Below are 18,764 nucleotides of genomic sequence, written 5' to 3'. Positions count from 1 at the left end.
GTAGCTGCTTTGCTGGCTAGTCAGAGCTAAGCTGCAGTCACAGCAGTGAGTCCTCTGCTCCTGTGCCATAGCTTACCCATTTTTAGTGGAGTGGCGTTGCAGAATTGCTGCTGGGCCTCCTCTCTGTGTTCATGGAACTTTCTGGATGTGAGTTTTGAAAGCAACTGGATTAGTACTGATGACTCTTGGAGCAGCAGAGTTCAAGGAGGTGGAAAACCACCCATGGACTTGCTTTTCACTATCTCTGCGCCAAATCCTCATAAACATGGGCTATTTGTGGATGATGCTGCCTCAGAGGGGAGTTTGGGAGCTGGGAGAAGCAGCAGCTAGTGCAGGATAGGTCCTCATAGTAACATGAGTCATGGCCCCTTTCTGCCTGTTTCTCATATATGCCCAATCATAGGGTTTGGGATTTTTTTTTACTGTCTGTACACATTAGCTTCACCCAACCCCTGTCCTTCCATTTCCCGGAGTTCAAACAGTGCACACTTGGCTTCTCCTGTATGTGTGTTTTGAAGTGGGTGGGCAAAAATTGAAGCCTATACTTGTGACCCCTTGAGTAACTTGTGGGGTCAGAGCATTCTGTTCGAGTAGAGTTTGCATACACTTTTCAGAAAGACAAGATGAAGATTGCTCAAAGCTGGCTTCCAAATGGCTGATCTCTGCTGTTGGGAATAGATATATACTTCCAAACTTTTGATGTAGTATCTCCAGCCTAATAACATTATGTTGGCATCAACAAGAATGGTCATTTCCATACTTTGCTTTGTAATTTGGTACCACTGGGGATTGTTGGTACTTGCCGATATACCGAATTTGTCTATGACTCTCATTTGATATCAACACTTCTCCAAGGGGTGGCCTGCTTTGGAAAATTTCTTTTTTCACCACTGACAATTATATTCATTTCTTTTCAGATGAAAAGCCAACCCTTGTTCATGATACTTACTTACTTTGTCCTGCCCCAGTGATAGAAGATGCTGGACAGTAAGTATTGTTTCTAGCACATGTCAAGAGAGAGTGGGCTTCTGGATGAGGGTGTCATTACTGAGGCAGGGGCTCAGAATTTTGCCCAAAGTGCTAAGCTAATAAATTTTGGTGTGTATGACAGAATTATAGCCACCCCCTTTATGCAAAATCCTCTCCTAAGATGAGCAAGCATAGCTGTATTCAACACAGTGGGTCTTTAGAACAGCTTAACCAAAGGCCTTGTTGGACCATGGACACATTATAGAACAGTGCTTTGTCCTCTGTTCCTATATCCTGTTTTTTCAGACCAAAAGGTAATTGAATTTGATTGAAAAGTGGTGCTTGATTTGATTTCTCTTGATGCTGTTGTAGATGTTGATTCCTGCATTTTGCCCTTCTCTGTCTAGTGTTGGTATTTTCCAGCTGTTTTAATTGTGCAGACTCCTGGGAGACATGGCACAAGGCTCTACCTTCCCCCTGAGTGATCCTGTGGGTGCTTAAATACCATACTGGGGGTGAGGGAGAATGCCTCCTTCCCTTTTCCTATTCATGGGTGAGGGAAAGTTGTTTGTTGAGGGTTTTGGGGTGTTTTTATGGGCTTTTTTGTCTTATGGTTTGAGGTTGGGTATTTTTTCATTTGTTTGGGTTTTTTTGGTGTTGTTTTGCGTTTTCTTGTTTTGTTTTTTCTCAAACCATTTCTTTGATATGGGAGAATGGCTAGGGCCAGATTTCTCTTTAATTTCACTGTCATTTCAGTGTTATTACCCTAGACCTCAGTGTGGGTATTCTGGATTTGTTTGTATATAAAATAAACACATTCTGGTTCTTAAAGCTGCAGAAAGAGTTTAAAAAAAAAATAAAGTCTTAGTTTCTTGTGTTCTCTGGGGTACCATTGTAAATGTCCAAGACATGTTATGACCTGTTGTCCTACTGCCCTTTGCCCCAGGTGGGGTGGAGGTTTTTTAATGGAGAGCATATGCCCCAACTTAGTTAAGGCAACATAAAAAGGATAGCTCCTGGGCAAGCAGAAACACAAATGCAGGTGAGCACCTGAAGCCATGAAAATGCTTTGACTCAGCAGGACATTCTGTCCATGCGTGCTCATGAACCAATGGTTAAACCACAGCCAGAATAAAGGTAACAGTGGGTATAAATATGACACTAAAAATAAATGTATCTGTTTTGTGTTTTAGGGTGGTTTTCTTACAAGTCAGCATGAACAACGGGCTAACATTCATCTCCAGCTCTGTCAGCATCACCAGCACACAGTGTGTAAGTAATTGCAGTGGGGCTTGACAGAGAAACCATGAGAACTTGCAATGAGGCAGCGGTTCTTCAGGCAAAGCCTCCTTGAGTGAGCATGAGTTCTCTACAGCTACTGCATCACAGTTATTGACTGGATCCCAGCAGTTGTTTGGAAAATAACCAGAGATAGTTAAGTTTAAATTGTTATTGTTGATGGATAGATCATGATAGGTTTACTGAATAAAATAGTACAACAAAAGGCACCCTTCCCATTCCTAGCTCAGGAAAGAGGGATCCTCAAGACTAGGTACTAAGTAGAAGGGAATCTGAGAAAATGAGGGAAGGAACAGGGTGTTGCTTCCAGATGCTGAACTTTGGGCTCCATTATGGGATCTGGGGTCAAAGGTGCAACTGTCAGGACTTGGATCTGGAAGGGACCCAGCATTGAAGGTGCTCTGAATTTACGTGGTTATTTTTGGTTGGAGCTTACAGCAATTGCTTCTAGACCACCACAATTTGCCTTTGCTAGTTCACGATTTACTAAGGTGTTTTTACCATTTTAGTGGCAGAGGCTGGTTGCTATTCTCTTGATGTCATGAGAGGTGACCAGAAAGATATGGCAGCTTCAGATCTGGGTGAGCTTCTTCATAAAAGGCCACTGCTCAGCCCAGCCAAGGGCAAATGCGCTGCTGCAGGACAGCAATGGCTTTGATATGAGCATCTCCTGGTCAGAAAGACCAGGCAGAGTGTTAGGGGCCAACAGCTGGAAGTGATCCTGTATTAAAAATATGACTTTAGAATCAATCAAAATGAAGACATCAATTACGAGATAAGCAGTAGGCCTCCTTGTTTTGGAGTGAAAATATGCAGCATCTGTAGCTGATGCAAGCAAGAGCAGTAGCGAATGATGTGGCCTTGTACTTGTGGAATAAGCCAAGCTGGCTGAAATACCTGATAGAAAGCACTTTGTATCAGAGTTGAGCTTTATTGTTACTAGCGTCAAAAGTTCTTTCATAGCCTAGGCCAAATGCTGTCATATTGGTTTGTAATCATTGTTGGTCTTTTTGACAGCTGCAGAAAACAAGGGTAGGAATGTGCACAGAGGCAGTGACTGGAACTTGCAAATTTAATTTTCTGATGTTTTCAGCAATGAAGCTGGGAAATCTTATACCACATTGCTGGGACAGGCTGGGGTGCAGGAACTCAGAACGTAGCAGAGATACGTTTGGTGCTTCACCTGATTTTTATTTTTCTGAAACTTTCCCCCAAATTTTCTACCCCAAAGACTGATATTTTCACATTTTATTCCCCTTGTGAAACACAAGTATTAACTGGTTCATTTAGTCACCCATATGTAGCTTATTTCTGATGAGCACCGAAGTTTTAGCCATAGCTGGGATTCCCACGGGCCAGAGCATGGATGGAGGAAGCGTTCCTTTCAGTAGCCTTAGGATAAAGAGAGGAATCCAATCTCCAGTCCTGTCAATCTGACAGCTTTTGACCAGCATCTTGCAGATTGAATGTGAAGGAGGCAGAAAGCCTGATTCTCAGTTGGTACAAAAAGGCTGTCTCAGTCCAGTTACATCCCATAAACAGGGAGGTTGGCAGTTCACTTTGCAACTTTGTTTTAATTTCATGCATTTAACTCTTCTTGTTTTAGAGACTCCCTCCATTTCCTTTCCTCTCCTGTTTCCTTTTCTGTGAGTGGCAGTCAGCTGGCCTGCTCAGCTCTCCTCCCCTGCTGGCCCTTCTGTCCTTTCTGTACAGTAAGTATCTTCACTTTACTCCTAAAGCCTTTCTGGGATCCCCATGCTTATTTCTGTTCAGCTCCATGAAGTCTGCTATTTCTTTTTCCAAGTCCAACTTCACTACGATGCTTTGTATATTTAATCATTAAAAGAGGACACTTTAGCTCTTTGCTGCCAGCACCTTCAGAGCTGCAGCGGGCAAATGTCTCAGCAATTTATATGAGCATTTAGCATGGGAAAAGTGAACCTGGAAGGATAGGCTACAGAACAGGTGAGGTGTGTTTGGAGTAACAGTAGCAGTGGTATGTGCATCTGTTGCTCATGCACTGCATTGCTGCTGTGCTTGGATTTGATTTTGAGTGCATCAATACCTCTTGAAGTCATATTTGGCATTTACTCATCTTTTTCTCAGCAAACTGACTTTGATGGGAATTCATGCCTTTCAAATCTGCTTTCCAAGTGTACTTAGTGCCACATGGGTCCGTAGGAGGGCCAGAGAGGGGGGCTGCAGCACTGAACTGCAGCTGGATAGTGTGTTATCTAACAGGTGAATCTGATGGACTTTATCCTCCATAAGTCTTCTTTGGAATTTGCATTTTTTCCCATTTATCTTCCCATCTGCCCTTCTTTGAAGATCTCTTACAGCTTCCTGTTTAGCCAATTCTGATTCCCTCAGCCTGATTCACAGACCTTTTTTCAAGCTTTTTGCACATCCTCCTAATCCCAGGCTCTCCTCTAGTTTGCTGCCAAGTTCTGATTATTCTTTGCTACCTCTGTTGCTAGTGAACTGAACCTGTTGTCAACCTCAGAAAATCTACCATTGAAGAGGTTTCTTTTCCCAGTATAAAAGAAAAGGCTAGAGCATGAGACCTAATCTTAACCTCATCAAAGAGCCCAGTGCAGTCTAAGGAGACAGCATGTCCCAGCATGCCACTGCAACAAATGTTTAATTTCCAAAAAGCCATGTGCTCTGTGTGCTCTGCAGCGGCCAAGCAGCATATGAAGACCTGCTTCTCTGTCATCACAGTAATACACAGAGTTAATAACTCTTCTGAACACACTGACATGAAATGCTCTGAGTGCAAAGAATCTATTAAGATTTCCTCAGGAAAATCGAAGCTGTGATTCTCTTTGGTTGCCTGACTGCTCTGAAAAGCTAATTTCAAGTGTTAACATTTGACTTTATTTTAGATTCTAGTAATTTTAAAGAAAATTAACTTTGATTTTGAATGCAAACCCTTGGCTATCCAGCCATAAAGTCTCACTATTCTCTGCAGAGAAACAGATACAATATAAGAATCAAAAATACCTAAGATCATGATGACAGAATCTCATTAAAAATAGTTAAACCAGCTCTAGGAAGTGTACCAACAACCAGCAGCATGAAGGACTAGTTTGCAGACATTCAAGGCGAGGCTGGATGTGGTTCTGAGCAACCTGATATAGTTGAAGATGCCCCTGCTCATTGCAGGGGTGTTGGACTAGATGACCTTTGAAGGTCCCTTCCACCCCAAACTATTTGATGGTTCTATAATCACTCAGGTTGGGATTATGTATGCGGTTTGAGTCAAGATGCAGTACAGGCAGGCTTGGGAACTGACGAGGCTGAGTAAATTGTGTTTGTGATGCTGACCCATAAAGTCTTAGACCAAATATTCCTATTCTTTGAATATCAGCATTTACATACTGTACATCTCTGATGATGCAAGATGACTGCACACCTGAGAAAGTCTGTGGTCATGTCGTTTGCAATGCCCCTTTGAGAGTACTAAGGGACTTGTCAGCACAGATTCGGGAATGGTTTTTATACAAGTTAACACACTTTAATGCAGTGGGCTAGAAGTATACCATAAACTCATATATTCATGATACCTATACACATCACGAACAGGAGGTGCATCCCTGCATCATGACTTCAAATAGAGATTTGTCATACCAAATGTTGATGTGACCCTAATGATAATAGCAACTGAGTGCACAATCTACCCAAGACCTCACAGTAAGGGAAACTTGGTTCCTTTTACCCAGTCTGAATGTGTAACTTAAGGACTCCTGCCTTGTTTGTGACATGCCCACATAACTTGGAAGTAATCGTCTGTTTGCAGCTGACTGGAACCATCCTTTTCATTGTTCTCCTGGTTCTCTTTCTGCTGCTGGCTCTGGCTCTTCTGTGGTGGTTCTGGCCCCTTTGCTGCACAGTGGTAAGTACAGGATTTTATTCTTTTGACTTGGTTTCATCTCTTTTTGAAACCACAGAATTGAAGTTGTTGGAGTGGATGGATAACTTTAAGAAAAAATACTGCCAGGCTTGTACAGTGCTGATTCAGCAGGCTGTTAAATGTGCTTGTTAAGTCACTCTGGTCTGGGGTTTTGAATGTTGTAAAGTCTATGTGATTTTGACACTGAATAAGTTTAAATGGGCTTGTGGACATAGCCAAAGTTTTTGTTGGAGCTGCAGATTCTGCATGAATATCTTGCACTAGTTTGGTGGTTGTATAATGCTTTTAAGGCAGAACTACCAGAATAATAAGCTGTATTATGAGTTACTTAATAGAGCACTTCTTGACTACTCAGTTCAATGTGATGGATTAAATTCTCATCTACATTTATTTTGGGCCTGCTGATTGATCTGGGCAGCCCATCTTTGATAACAGCAGAAGAGCAGAGAAGACATAGCATTGCGATGATGAACCCTATCATTATCTCAGATTTCTTCCATTGTTTATATATTCTAGGTGATCAAGGAGCCACCACCACCACCACCTCCAGAGCCTGTAAGTACGCTACTTTTGAGCTATTGTGCTGTCTGCAGCCACTGTAGTGTAGTGTGCTGCCCAGGAATGTCAGTCCTGTAGGTGTCTTAATGACACCTTGAAGGCTGTGAGAGGAAGTCACTTTGGTCAGGACAGCTATTTCTGTTTTCTGGCTGCTTTATATACATACAGTAAGGGTATTTCCATCCACTGAGAAAACAATTGCATAACTCAGAAGTCCATAGACTGAGAGTTCCCATGGTATTTTGTTCCTTCTGCTGCACATAAAAGAGGTGTGTGAGCAAATCTTTGCTTCTAAAGCTGTGCTGAAAGCTGTCCCTCCTCCAGCAAAGATGCTGTTGCTCTGAGCGGGAGTTTAGCCCAGCTTTGCAGTACGAAACAAAGTTTGGCAGCTGAAAGAAAGGACAGTGAAGGCCACATTCTTGTGGCTTTTTTACAGGAGAGGGAGACAAGAGCCTGCCCCAGCTGTGGTTTTGCTGCACAGTGACCTTTTAAAGGACATTTAGCCTTTCTCCGTTTAGGTTGTGAGCTATTTGAGGCATGGTTGTAGTTGGCTCTTTTGGGGACAATAACTGATGCTGACCCATCTGGCTCTTAGCTTAATTTCACTGTACTAATTTCATTAAAATAATAGTAATAAATAAAAGTACCTCCAGAGAAAACTCATGCCTTCCTTTATTTCTTTCATAGGCATAGACAGTTAAATGATGGAAAAATACTTGCCTAACCCACAAGAGAAGCTTACAGTTCGCTGCTAACTTGCTGTAACTTGGCATGAATATGAGGAAGCAACCACAGCTGCTGTTTTGAGGTTGCAGAGGCCACCATAACTGTGTATGTGATCCTGTTGCTTGTCCTGGGCAGCAGCACTGTGACAACTTAACTTTAAAATACACACCAAAAGTCATGCTGGTTCTAGGGTGATTAGCGTTGTTGTGAAGCATGCAATTGCAGCTAAGCTGTGTTTGAAACAGGTTTTAGAGAGCACTGCACTCCTGCAGCAGAGTTCCCAGATGCTTTGAGGTTATTCTGATCTGCAGAGATTTTAGATGTAATCAGAGACTGTGAGCTGATGTTAGGTGTCCAGGAATAACACAGAATACAGATGTTATCCATTCCTTTACTCGGGATTACTTGTCTTGATATCCAGTATGGAGTGTGGGCTTGTTATACTTAGCACTAGTCTTCCTAGGTATAGTGAGTTGCCTTTAGCTGATACATCTAGTATTGCTGCTGTTAAACTGAATATAGTTATCTAAAACTTGTTCTAAACCACAAGCATTAGATTTCCATTACTATTCAAAATATATGTGGTAGCTGTTTATGTTGCTTTGCTATGTGTTCAGTGTAGGGGGTATTTGGTATAACAAAGATTATTAAGACATGAACGCATGAAATCTCTGTTACATCACATGTAAGAGCCAGTGTATTTTATATTATACTCAAGTTCACAATGAAATTAAATATCAATGAGTTAAAACTATTGATGTATTTCACTGGGTACTGGTTTAGTTGTCCACGAAGTGGGATAAAATTTGTTTGTTAAAAAAACCACAACAAAACCGAACCAACAAAACCCAACACCAAATCCCAGTACCTTCCTTGTATGTTTGTTTCCCTGACTTAGGATAAAACAAACAGTAACAAAAAAAAAAAAAGCCAGAAAAAAAAAACACCAGCACCAAAGACCCCACCAACTGATTCCTCCACCCCATCCCGCAAATGAAACCAAAACAACCCCCTCTTACTGGTTAATGAAAATGTCAACTCTAGTCTTGCCTGGCCATACTAAAGCATTTGTTGGAGGAGCTAACTCATGTACCATAGCTGAGAGATCAGATGTCACTGAATAACTGATGGAAATAACCTTTCTCAGAGGCATAACCTAAAAGTTAAATACGAACAAACAAAAATAACAGCATGTTTAAAAAAAAAACAACTTGTTGGCTTTTGGACTCTCAATTCCTTTTGTATTCCAATAGAATCATGTGGGACAATTCTGAGAAAATGTCACCTAGTAATGTGACAATAACTTGTGTCATTCTCTAGTATCTGGATTTCACTTGATAATTTATTTTAAATTTCTTTTAGTAAAAAACTATGTCTAGACAGTTTCTTAGAAACATGCTTGTACTGATGAAAATGAGCAAGAAGCACTGCAGGGCCAGCCCAAGAGCAGTGTGCACATCTGCATGTCAGCATGAAGTGTATTTATTTGTGTTTATGTAGGGAAGGAATATGGTACCTTAGGAGGCTTGTTGAGCCCTTTCCTTGGTTATAGGTGTCATGGTGTGACTTTCAGCTGCCTCAACTCAGTGTAATGATAGGGAGTCTGAGAAATCCCAGTGACTTCTGTCAGCTGATGATGGGAGCAGAAGTGTTCCCAGGGTTGTTGAATCATAAACATTTGCCAGCTTTTAGTTAAGCAAGAACAGAACAGTGAACCTGAAGTAAATGCCTGATTCGGACTCTCCCACGTTCCAGAAAAATAATCTGCAGTCTTTATAAGTGCAGGTCAGAAACTCTGGATCTGAGCTTCCTGATAGTTTGGAGATTCTCCAGTCCCAGTCCTGGTTCCAAATTGTACAGCTTGAGCCAGACTGTACAAAGCAGCACAGAATAACTAGTTACAGCTGCCATGAGAAAATGGTCTGATGCCCATGTTAGAAAACTCACAGTAGTAGCTTTTTTCCCTGTTAGATGACATTAAGTTCTAAAAATGCAATTAACAAATGATTTCTTTAGGCCAACTGATTGCTGCACCTTCTGCATAGCAATAGTGGTAAGCCAGTATAACATATGATTCATTTTCACTTTGCCTTCCCTTAAAAATCAGTTATGATTTTGAAGCTCAATGCATATTTGGCTGCATAAAAACTGCCTGGAGAGAGGAATAGGCAATCCTCTTTGGCTTCCCTGGTTAAAATTGCAGCTGGAGAGACAAAAAACTCTTGTTTTTTGTCAGCAAATAAGAAGTATAACACACAAAGCCAGATATCCAAGGGCTGGACCATAGGATGTTCAGTTGTTTACCATAGTTTACACTGTTTGTGTGAGAACAGAAGTAATAGCTCCCTGACTTTCCCATAGGAATCTGACGATGAAGATGGATTGCCAAAGAAAAAGTGGCCAACCGTGGACGCATCTTATTATGGAGGTCGAGGTGTTGGTGGGATTAAGAGGATGGAGGTATTTGGCTTGTTCTTTAGTGTTGTAAAAATCAGCATGTTTAGTTATAAATTATAACAATCTGGTTTTATGTGTTTTGTTGTTTTTTCTTAAAGCTACCTTGATGGGTTAGAGACTGGGATTTAATTAGGGCTTGTCCAGCTGATTGCACCTGCTGTCCTAGTAACAGAGACCAAGCTGCCATTATTTGCCTGAATAATTAAATGAACCTAGCATTATGAGCTAGAGAAAATTTGCAAGTTAAGAAGTGAGATAAGCACCAAAAGAAGTTTTAAATTAATGAATCAACCCTTCAGTGCAGTTGGGTTCAATTCTTTTGTTTCAGGCAGAGTTACACACCAGTTTTGAGGATTTGAGGGTGCCATCTACACTGTGCCTGACTGGCTGGGGGCAGTTAACTTGGGGAATTTAAGCTAGGGTGTTGTATTTTTTTTCTCTTCAGTCCACCCATATTATTCTTTTGGGTTTGTTTTTGGGTGGGGTTTGTTTTTTTTCCTTTTTTGGGGGGTGTGTGTTTTGGTTGTTTGTTTTTTTTTCTGTTTGTTTGGGGTTTTTTTTGTTTTGTTTTTTGTTTCTTGTTTGTTTGGTCTTGGGGTTTTTGGTTTGTTGATTGGTTGGGTTTTTTTAGTTAAGTATTAACTCCTAATGCACAAAACCACATGTGCTGAAATTGGCCAATGAATCAAATCCTGCCCTGGGATTCATGCACAAGCCAGTCTTAGTGTGTAAAGTGAGGTGTTACTCTGAAAGGAATTTGCCTTGTGTCCTGTTTTGTGGCATGTATGTTTCAGGGAATCAGTGGCTAATGCTGTGATCAGCTACTAATTCCTGTAAATAACCATGTTAGTGAAATCAACTCAATATTCCTAACCATGAATAATATAAGGCAGGGAATTATCACTCACCTATATCAGCTGAGGGCCTGATAATGACTTTTAGGGATGTCACACCAGAAACTTCCACTAGATTTAATTGATAGTTAAGGGAGGTGGTCTAACATAAGTCAGCCAAGGATCTAGACCAAGCTAGGACTAACAGAATGAAAGCAGTGGCTTCACAGCAAGTCCCTGCAAGTGTGCCATTGATGTATTGCATCTTAATATGCTTGACTATTTTCCTAGAATTTTATCATTGATGCTGAGTAACACTATATTGCCCTTGAATGCAGGGTCACATTTCTGTTTGAGGTAAGTCAGACAGCAAAATCAGAATTTCAGCTTGAAATAAGTAGTGTGCGGCGTGTAAAGTTAAGGTTACTGACCTGTTTTGTGACTGTACAAGGTCATCTTTGGAAGAGCCATACAGGTTTGAGGGCTGATGCTGTTAAACCATTCACATACTTGTTCAATTGACTCTTTCACTATTTGAACTGAACAACAGAGCTCTTTAATGCTGCCTGTAAAGACTGCCTGCTTTCAGCTGGAGCTGCTGTCTGCTTTTTGCATGAGGCAATGGGAAGCATTGTACACCTGTGTCCTAGCAGAGCTGGGCAGAGTGCTTCAGATTGCTCTTGGAAATGGGTTAATCTGCACTGGGTGCTGTGAATTCCCACAACAACTTAGGTTACTGGATGGTACAAAAGATAATAGTTCAAGCAGTTTTTGAGTGAGACTGTTTGTCTCTTAAATGTGCATTTCTGATTACAGTGCAAGCTTGGTGCCTTGATAAAATGGGCTACATATCTGGTGGCATTGGGTCATCTGATAGAAACTAACTAATGTCTATGAAAGCCACCTGCTGGTGGGGACTGCTGAAGAATATCGACTTACAGTGTGTTCTCCTGACTTCAGGTGCGATGGGGAGACAAGGGGTCAACAGAGGAAGGAGCAAAATTGGAGAAGCCCAAAAATGCTATTATTAAATTGCCAGAACAGGAGTATGAGCCATGGGAACCCAAGCCGAGGAAGCCCCATGTGAGAAAACCACCTTCCCAGCGGAAATGGTACACTCCAATCAAGGTAGCACGTCTGCCCCTCAATTTTACCAAGTCTCTTCTGTTGTGTATGTTGCTACATCCTGCTTCCTTAGTGCAGCCTTTCTTACAGTGGAGCTGGGGAGAGCCTATTTAGAAAAAAGGCCTGTAACCATTACCCTTGCTCATTTTTTGGAAAATGCATTTCACCTGGCAATGTGGTGCAATAGCTCTTTGAGGAAAACTGGCAGGCATGAGTAGACATCTTCCCTCCCTCAGCTCATTTCTTCTTTTCAGGCATTTTTGCATAGCCTTGATTATAACAGCAGACATCTCAACTCTTAAGAAGGCTAGATGATTTTTAATGCTGTCTCAAGGCAATATACAAGGAGGATCACATAAAGTGCATCCCTTTTTTGACTGCACTGTGGCGAAGGCCTTTGGTTGGGATTCAGCTGTTTCCCTCTAGTTCAGCCACAAGATGCAGTTTCTGATTTTAGGCAAGTCGCTCAGTCTTCCCACACTTTCATACCCATTTGTCCCATATCATTATAGTATCTGATATCTCCCTGTCTTTTAATGTATGTATCCTCACACAACCCTGGAGGCAGAGCAGAGCAGAGCTATTCTCTCCACTTACAGAGAAGGAAGCTGGAGAGCTAGCACAAGCCAAGGGAGCAGCATACCATGCTCATCCCAGAAACCTGTGGCTATGTCCCAAACCAGTGCTTTGTGAGATGAGGTCTCCCCTCCCCACCATGCTCACAGATGAGTTTAACAGTGCTTGAATTCATTGTCTGGAAAGTAGCTGTGATTTTATTTTTTCTTTTAACGCCTGCCTAGGTAGGTAGTTTTGTGGCTGTTTATCCATGCTGCAGCTCACCTCCCATCAGCACAGTACTTCGTGGTTCTGCCTTTTGTTAACGTAACACCTGTCTAATTGTGCATTTTACAGGAGTTGTTCACATTAAACTACAGTCATCCTCAGTGAGTATGACTCACCGAGGACTGAGGCAGGCTGAATTTGGCCCATTGCATATTGGGTACATGTTACCCCACTGAGGTCTCTTTTCTGGCTGTCCAGATAAGCAATATACAGAGGGCAAGGGCACAGGAGCAATGTTTGTGCAGACAATTTTATACAGAAAAGCTGAATCAACTTCCTGTAGTTTAATCTCATGCTGTTTTCCAAAATTTCTTGGTCACATTACTTTTATTTTTTTTATACATATATATTCCAGGGCAAACTTGATGCACTGTGGGCTTTGGTTCGACGAGGCTATGATCAAGTCTCTCTTATGAGACCGCAACCAGGGGACAAGGTAAGGTGTTGCAAACACGCTGGCATGTCACTTCTCTGTTTGCAGCGGCAATGCTCTTCCCTTCCAGCCACCTTTCTAGGTTCAAAATGAGCTAAAATGTTTGCTGTGGCATGAATTTTAAAATATTGCCCCAAAAGGTCAACAGCAATGTGTTCACTGTGATGAGCTGAGCAGGCTGAGGAAGAAGTTGGCCAGCCACAGTAGTATATGAGACCTTTTTCAGCCATGTTAGTTATTAGCCTTTTTTTTTTTTCCTGGTCACACGTGTTGAAGTCAAAGGAGATCCGTTCTTTGAGACTGTTCATTTAGAATTTAGTATGCAGTAGTCATTTTACAACAGTAATTATCCTTCCTACCCAACTTCATTAAAATGCTTCTCGGATTTAATAATAGAGTTAAGTGAATAATAAAAGAAATCATGAACTCATGGGGAAACGTGCAGGTGATGTAGAAACAAGTCATCAAAGTTAATGGAGAAAAAATTTTTTGTAAAAATCTGTGCAAAGACACATTTCTTGGTCATATCCTATATGTAAACAGAGGGTATCTCCTGCCTTGATAAAGTCTATTAGCCAAACACTGATCAGAAGTAGATTCTTCCTGGAAGGAAGCAGGAAGTATGTGCCTTTCAGAGATGTGGAGATGTCTGTGTGCTCCCCCTGGGTCACTTGTGATAGCTTAGCTGAGAGCTCTCACAATTTCCCTGTGAGAGCCCAGCACCATTATGGTTCTATCTGTCTTGTTACTCTGAGGGGAAAACTCTCTTAAGAATTGAGTCCTGCTGCTTTGGGCTGTTTCACCTGAAGGTGTGATTTGGCTTTCCGCAGTGCCACCGTGAAATGTGAGGACTGAACAGAAATGACAGCACCTTTGTCCCCACTGTGGCCCTTCTCTGGCCAGAGTCCATATATTTCATCACCTTAGCTCTCAAGGGGAAGTGGCTACAGAGTTACAGCAGGGGCCACTAAGTGCTGTTGTGGGGTAGGAGTGGTGCAGAGGCCCTTGTGTGGGGTTGTTTTCCTGGGTGACCTTCACATCTAATAACGGACTTTAAAAGTATCCCGAATTTGCATCATCTAGGGCAAATAAGTTGTACTGCTGTGGTTTATGGCAAAATACCATTATGACACTTGTCTGGTTATTAACCAAACATACAGCTTCAGTATTTCAAGTTTAGTTTCTTTTGTTTTTCTTTTGGTGCATGAGGAAACTAAGAGACCAAACTCAGCTTCCTGTGCTACTTTCTAAAATGGTTTTAACTGTTTCACTAAGCTGCATTTTTCAAAGCAGCTGTGCTCAAAACACCTTATTTACTTTTTAAGCACGATCTGGAGCTTCTGAATAGGCTCTTTAGGCCCAGCTGTATTTTGATAGCACTAGCATTGTATAGTATGAATCTATCCTCTGCCTTTCACTCCCTTGGTTGGTACATTTCTGTCAGTGCAGAGTACAACAGTGCCTCTGTTAGCCTGCGCAGTCAAGAAACATGCAGGGGGCTGGCTCCGAACAGGGATCCTTAGTTCCTTGCCTTCCAGCTTTTCTATGGGGAGGAGAAGGGCCTCAAAAGAGTCAGTGTAAAACAGAATGAGCTGAAGGATTATTGTATCAGCGAGAACATTAGAAAAATCAAATGTACATCTGGGAAATAGGGTGGAAAGAATTCTATTGAGCCAGATTCAGTGGAAGAATAGGATCATCTCTGTTCCCTGGCCTGTGAAATTAACTAAAGCTGAAGAATACTGAACATGAAAAAAGAAAATGACTGGAAATCCCTCTGCTGTTTTAAAAAGAGACATCACAGGCCTGTATTTCATGGGGAAAGTGAGCACAGAAAAGACCAAGATTATTGTTTGGTTTACTTTTCTAGTAAAAAAAAAATCTCTCAGTGGAGAATTGGATTCTTGTAAGTTAGGCTTTTTTGGGGGGGAAGGGGTATATAAATATACATTATGTACACATAAGTATATATGAGTATACATACACACATGCACACACTGTGTCTGAAGAATAGGGAGATCAAGCCAGTGCTATGAGTAACCAACAGCGTGGAGAGCCTGGAGCTATGGCTGTGCAGAGCTGGAGGAGCCTGGCAGTCCCAAGAGCAAGCCCACTGCTCCATTTGATCCAGGCCAGGCAGGGACAAGGTCACTTTTCCACAGAGTGGTGACTGCAGTCAAAAGATTTTGGTTTACTGTTGGGTAGACATGAAAGTCCAGCTTGACATGCCTCTGTGCATGGCATTCTTTCAGACTGTACCATCCACAGGCCAGTGATCTTGGAGAGAGGGATTGTGATTGCCTCCTTCCTCTGATATTCTCACACCACAGGAACTGGGCTGCTGGTAGCAAGGGGTTATGGCCTCCCTGCAGAGCTGGCCGAGGCTACCGAGAGTTTTCCTGCCCTGCCTCATGCTTCTACAGACTTACCAAGAAAATGATCTTGGGATGGACGACCTATCAGTATTAGGCAGGATTGTACTAATAGGACTGGCTGTGAAAATCACAGGCGCTTTTTGGAACTGTGATTTAAAGAAAACCAGCCAAGCACAAGCTCTGATGCCCCTTCTCCTGGGAGCTATGCCCACGGTGTTTGGCTTGGCTCTGCAAACAGCTCCTCCTCTTGGTCTCCATTCAAGATCATGTCACTGCACCACTGCTGAAAGTGGTTATTAGTTTGACAAGTACCTCAGTAAAGAGTCACAGGACCCTACTCACTCAAATTCTGCAGGTCACCCCTAGCAGAAGCTTTTATTGCACTAGGATGGGACAGCAAGGGATAAACACCCTTAGCTCTACCCCATCATTAGCAGATAGGCTGCTATTTGTGGGTTGGCTTTTTGCTGAGCTGTCAGAAAACATCAGCAGAGGAGCAAAAAATTGAAAAAGGGCTAGCATCTCTGTTTTGGAGTGATGGGCTTTCTTCCTTGCAGTAATATATGAAGGTGAAGACTTCACAGATATTTGGGCTACTGCTGCAGTGATGGATCCCTTAGAGCAAGATTGCTATTCTTCCCTTCCTCCCCCAGAAATTCAGGGCTTACAGGACCAGCAGTCACTTTTTGGCCCAAGAAAAGGATTGACAGCTCTGAGGTAGGAACACTGCTCATCCAGCAACAGGAAGAGTGTCAGAGTGGCCACGTGGCGTGGTGAGCTGTGTGTTGCCCGGGATGCTCAGGCTGCCTTGAGGACTCTCCATCACTGTGTTGGTGTCCTCCTGAGCTTGATTCTAAGCTTGCAGGGGGCTGCCATGAAGATTGGAGTTTGTGAAATATTAACGGTTGGCTATCTTGAAGTATCTCATAGAAACCACAGTAGCTGGTGGGACAGGTTGTCTCTGCAGTAGCCTCTGAAAAAAAAAGAACTTTCAAGTTTTCCCTCTTGGCTTCATGGATCAAAAGCAGTGGTGTTATGAACACCAGCAAGTAAACATTAAAAGCCCCAATGTGTGCAGAGAGGAAAGCGAGATGCTTCTTTCAAATGGTCTCCTTAGTTGCTGTTTTCAGCAAATCTATTCCATTTTGCATTTCAGCACATACTGTCACAGGAATTTCTGAGGCTTGGTTTACCAAAAACCTCATTGAAAAAGAGACGACATTTTTCCCCACAGGCAGAATTGCTCTTGTTTACTTTAAATCTTTAGAAAGTGATCTCATATTTGTCACTGAAAACTACCTGCAACAGAGAACATAGCCTGGATTTTACTGTCACCATCACCTTTTTGTACTCATGGGACTTCACTTAGAAAAAAAACAATACTTTAGCAGTACTACCCTGTGGTTTGCACATGCAAAACCCTTCCCTCGGGAAGGACACTAGAAGCAGGCTGTTGCACAAACATCTGAAAGCCTTTTTGCCTTCTTTCTTCCATAAAACTGAAGGTAAAAAGGCTGTTGTGCAGTCAAAAAGTTTACAAACCATGAGCTGCTGGTCATTTTGGAAGCTGGGACTTCTGGGTCCGTTCAAGTTCTCACTATTGAGTTACTGTGGGACTTTGAACAAGGCACAGCAGCTAGAATTATAAACACTTGCCTCTGAAATGAGAACGGGAGTTCCTTGTGTTCCTTATTCTGCATGTCCCTTGGAAAGTGATCACTCTTAAACTGAAGTTAAAGCTCAGGTCTGATTACCCTCAAATGTTGAGCAATTCCTCTTAATGCTGACCACAACAACTACGTGGTTTTGTTTTCCCAACTGCAAAATAATCACGAGAATATTTATTTATCTTCCTTACAGCTGTGAGGTTTAGTTAAGTCCTGTCAGGCACCTGGGACTCCTCAGATGAATGGTGTGACACCAAGCCTATCGATTACTAACAACTAGTTATTACTTTCTGGCTGCTAGCTACAAGTGGCCAGCAGTTTGAATACAGCCTATCACTCCACACTAGCTGCCCAGTTACCACTATTATTTGGAGCTCATTGTTATTATTTCTTTTCAAGACCAAGTAATGGTGTTTAATAGGCTTCCATGCCACTTGCTTGGAGATGTGTTGTAATTGCCTAAGTAGTAATTGGCAGAGCTCAGTAATGCTCAGCATGCTCAGTAACAACAACCACAAGGGGCTCTTCTGAAGACAGTGTAAAAACCCCCGGGCTGGTGCCACTTAGCACACAACAGGATGAAGAAAGTTTGGCCTTGTGTTTAAGACACTGAGATGTGAATTCAGAGACCCTGGCTGTAGTTGATGAAAGTTACTTAATTTCTGTTTTACTGTAGTTCCACAGTAATGGTGAGATTAACAGTAAATTCTGGGACGGTGAGACCATGTTCCTAACAGCACTTTGAACATTTCATAGATGGACTCTGTTAGGTAGCCAGAGGGCTCTTCTCTAGTCTCTAAGCATCTGTACCACTTTGATTTTAATTGAGTATTTATGGTAAAGGACCTGATGAACCTGTTCTGTTCCCTGTTTTAATAGGAAGCATGACTTTGGGATAAGTCTTTGGCTAACTGCAACACTGACGTGCCTGCCTTGGGGGAATAGGCTCTTTTGTGTTGTTATTGAAATTTTCCAGGCAGTACTTCATTGATGCTCCATGATAATATTTAGAGTATAGTGTGTCTAAGCTATGCAGCCCTGGCTTGAAGTTGGGTGACTATTCTGGGCCTTAGGAGGAAGCCCACAAGTGAAGGTATATCTGTTTTGAGAAAACAAGTGCATAAACTTGCAGTTGCTGGCTAGGACTCTGTGTTCAGATCTGATTTACATGTGCAAATGAACAGATGTGCTGCAGCCAATGTGTATTTGTTTCTTGGCAGCACCCATAGGTCAACGCTGAACCTCATGTTACCTTGTTTCAGTTGGATTGCTGTGAGCTGTACATCCCTCATTGTCTCCTGAGTTGGGTACAGTCCAGAAATTAACCTACCCAACATTCCTTAGCAGTCTGCTTACATACTTCCAGTAACCATGTAAGAATCAGTTTCCCAATATGCAGAATGAGCAATTGAGTCTGCCATTGTAGAAGTAACACAAAGATACTGCAGAACTTGAAGAGTGTATGACCTATGTCTGTTAAGTCTTTGTCTTGATTTAATCTGGTTTTGAACATAAACATCAGGTTAATAATAATATCCTCCAGTTTTATATGCCATTTTTAGTCTC

General features: G+C 42.1%; 1 protein-coding gene across 1 annotated transcript in view; it reads left to right on the top strand.

Annotated features, from left to right (window-relative positions):
• Positions 1 to 18,764, top strand: part of ANTXRL (ANTXR like) — a 57,841-nt gene that overhangs the window by 24,762 nt on the left and 14,315 nt on the right. Inside the window, exons 11-17 of the mRNA XM_062606861.1 lie at positions 918 to 987; positions 2,163 to 2,241; positions 6,068 to 6,163; positions 6,698 to 6,736; positions 9,827 to 9,925; positions 11,716 to 11,883; positions 13,079 to 13,159. Of these exons, the coding sequence (XP_062462845.1) occupies positions 918 to 987; positions 2,163 to 2,241; positions 6,068 to 6,163; positions 6,698 to 6,736; positions 9,827 to 9,925; positions 11,716 to 11,883; positions 13,079 to 13,159 (632 nt within the window). The remainder of the gene's footprint in view (positions 1 to 917; positions 988 to 2,162; positions 2,242 to 6,067; positions 6,164 to 6,697; positions 6,737 to 9,826; positions 9,926 to 11,715; positions 11,884 to 13,078; positions 13,160 to 18,764) is intronic.

This window comes from Pezoporus occidentalis, unplaced genomic scaffold, assembly GCF_034315485.1.
Source record: "Pezoporus occidentalis ecotype Australia unplaced genomic scaffold, CSIRO_AGI_Poc_V1 ctg98, whole genome shotgun sequence".
NCBI lineage: Eukaryota > Metazoa > Chordata > Aves > Psittaciformes > Psittacidae > Pezoporus > Pezoporus occidentalis.
The sequence above is the reverse complement of the archived record's forward strand: the minus strand, read 5'-3'. Positions and strand labels throughout refer to the sequence as shown.